Source organism: Nestor notabilis, unplaced genomic scaffold (genome assembly GCF_000696875.1).
Source record: "Nestor notabilis isolate BGI_N333 unplaced genomic scaffold, ASM69687v1 scaffold11142, whole genome shotgun sequence".
Lineage (NCBI taxonomy): Eukaryota > Metazoa > Chordata > Aves > Psittaciformes > Psittacidae > Nestor > Nestor notabilis.
This window is the reverse complement of record NW_009919699.1, coordinates 42707-45022: the sequence shown is the minus strand read 5'-3', so window position 1 is coordinate 45022 and position 2316 is coordinate 42707. Positions and strand designations below refer to the sequence as shown.

The 2316-nt window shown below is 38.0% G+C and overlaps 1 protein-coding gene across 1 annotated transcript in view; it reads left to right on the top strand.

Annotated features, from left to right (window-relative positions):
• The window catches only part of TRPV1 (transient receptor potential cation channel, subfamily V, member 1), an 8928-nt gene extending 7996 nt beyond the window's left edge, over positions 1-932 (top strand). Inside the window, exons 14-15 of the mRNA XM_010010343.1 lie at positions 7-122; positions 677-932. Of these exons, the coding sequence (XP_010008645.1) occupies positions 7-122; positions 677-843 (283 nt within the window). The 3' untranslated portion in view covers positions 844-932. The remainder of the gene's footprint in view (positions 1-6; positions 123-676) is intronic.
• Positions 933-2316: the final 1384 nt, after the last annotated feature.

Here is a 2316-nt window from a genome sequence, read left to right as displayed (position 1 = left end):
CCCTAGGGTTGATGAAGTGAACTGGTCCACGTGGAATACTAATCTGGGCATAATCAATGAAGACCCTGGGTGCTTTGGGGACCTCAAACGAAATCCCAGTTACTCTATTAAGCCTGGCAGAGGTGAGGTTTTCAGGAACCTAAATCCTAGTACGGATTTGACATTGGTAGTAGAAGCAGCATCATTAAATTGTTAGAGACCAGTCAGTTTTATGCACTTAATGATAATGGCAGTAGCCAAGTTAATGGCATTTTCAGTCAGCACAAAATGTAAAGGATTAAGTGGGTTCATTATTCACATAACAGTTTTACTCACTGGAATAGAAGCCCCATGGATTCATCATTCTGATTGTAGATTTTTATGAGTTGGATAATGTGCATAAATCTGGAGGAGATGGAACAGTGCAGGATAGCAGCCAGTTAGCCAGGAAGGTACTTCAGAGACACCAAACCCTATAATTTGGGAGCTCAGCATCCAGCAGAGAAAACTTTAACTGTACAGTCTCTGCTGGTGTTTACCAGCTGAAATATGGAAAGCTCATGGAACAGTATGCAGAAGAAAACCACAAAACCCTTTCTTCCTGCCTCTTCTTTCAGCTTCTTCCTATTTAAACCACTTGCATAATTTCTTCTGTTTCTGTGGAGGGTAAAAAAGTAACCATTCCTTTCCTTTTTAGTTTCAGGGAAAAACTGGAAAACACTGGTTCCACTTTTAAGAGATGGAAGCCGGAGAGAAGAGACACAAAAACTACCAGAAGAAGTCAAATTAAAACCTATTTTGGAACCTTATTATGAGCCAGAATATTCTGAGACGTTGCAGGAATCACTTCCAAAGTCAGTCTAATCTTATTTTATTTTTAACAAGGTTAATTGTAGTTGCCTGTGTTGGTCCTCACAAGCAGGACAATTCACTTCATTCATAAGAACAGGGATTTTTGGAAAAAGGTAGAGGATTGGGGAAATTCCATTGTGCAAGGATTCATGAAGTATGCTAAATAAACTGTTTGTTTAAGCTCATGCCTTCATGGTTATTTTTAATATAAAACAGCAAGAAACTGTCTATACTGCTTCGTTTATATTGGCTAGATACTTGCACCTAGGCTTTCTGTGAAGTATTAGAAACAGTTGCCATAGTTGTTTGGGTTTTTTTGTTTTGTTTTATAAATAAATAAATGGAGAATTTCCCACACTTCAGAGCTCTCCGTAAGTGCATTTTTTTAGTGCAGGTTTTTTTTCCAGTCTTCATTTCTTTTACTCTTTGCAAGTGCCCTCATGCATTTCTGAGGTCGGAGCTCGCATTTGCATTGGTTGGTAGCTAACAGGAGCTTCACTAAGTTTTGCAGGTTGGTGAAGTGGTCAGGGGCTGTGGATACTCTGTTGATAACCTGAAAATGACAAAAGCACCTAGAGAAAAATTGTTCCCACTCGACACTGAACAGAGTGGGTTTCATACTTTCTGTCTGCTTTTTGATTCTCTTTCTTGTTTTAAAAAGTATTTTTGTGAACAGCTACAGCCCCTGATTTGGTGGCTTTGCAGCCTCAAAAACCAAACTATTACAAAACTGGAGAAGGAGGCATAAAAGAGCAGTAAAAATCACCAAGAGCTCAGAGATATGTTCCTATAAGGAATGTTTCTTGGAAAGCAGATAAATAAATGGGGACACAGGGAAAGAAAACAAAATGATGTATAATCTAGAGATGTTGTTATTCTTCTCTCATAACACAAGAACAAATATACTCTGTGAAATTCTAAAGGTTGACTAGTCAAAATCAATGACATAAATGGTTCCTTTACACTGTCTGAGTAAACTCCAGAATTCACAGTTATTGTTACTGAGACTGAAGGCTTAACAAGATCCCAAATTTGACATTTGTTTAGATAACATATGAACTTTGCACAAAGTAAGAGATAGTGGTTGTAGAGAATATATGTTTCAAAGGTCAGATGTATAATAATGCATAACAATAATAATCTTGAAATCAGAAAGTTTTTGTTCTTGACTTTGACAGCAACCACACGAGGAAGGAAATTTGGTGCTGCAAATCCATCTGTCTGGATTACAAAGAGATTCAGGAACCATATCTGAGAGATAAAATAGGCAGAAGTTCCAAAACTACAGATAGGAACCCTGGAAAGAGAGGAAAGAATAGGAGGAACTTTGGCATCCTCTTGAAAAGTGGCTGGCCAGAAAGGAACTAAGGATCAGAAAATTTGTTGTGTAGACAGCTGGCCCAATATTTCAGTACTGGACCTGTGCAGCTGTGTTGAGCAAGAAAAGGTAAATTGTTTTACCTTCTTTCCTTGTTATGTACCACT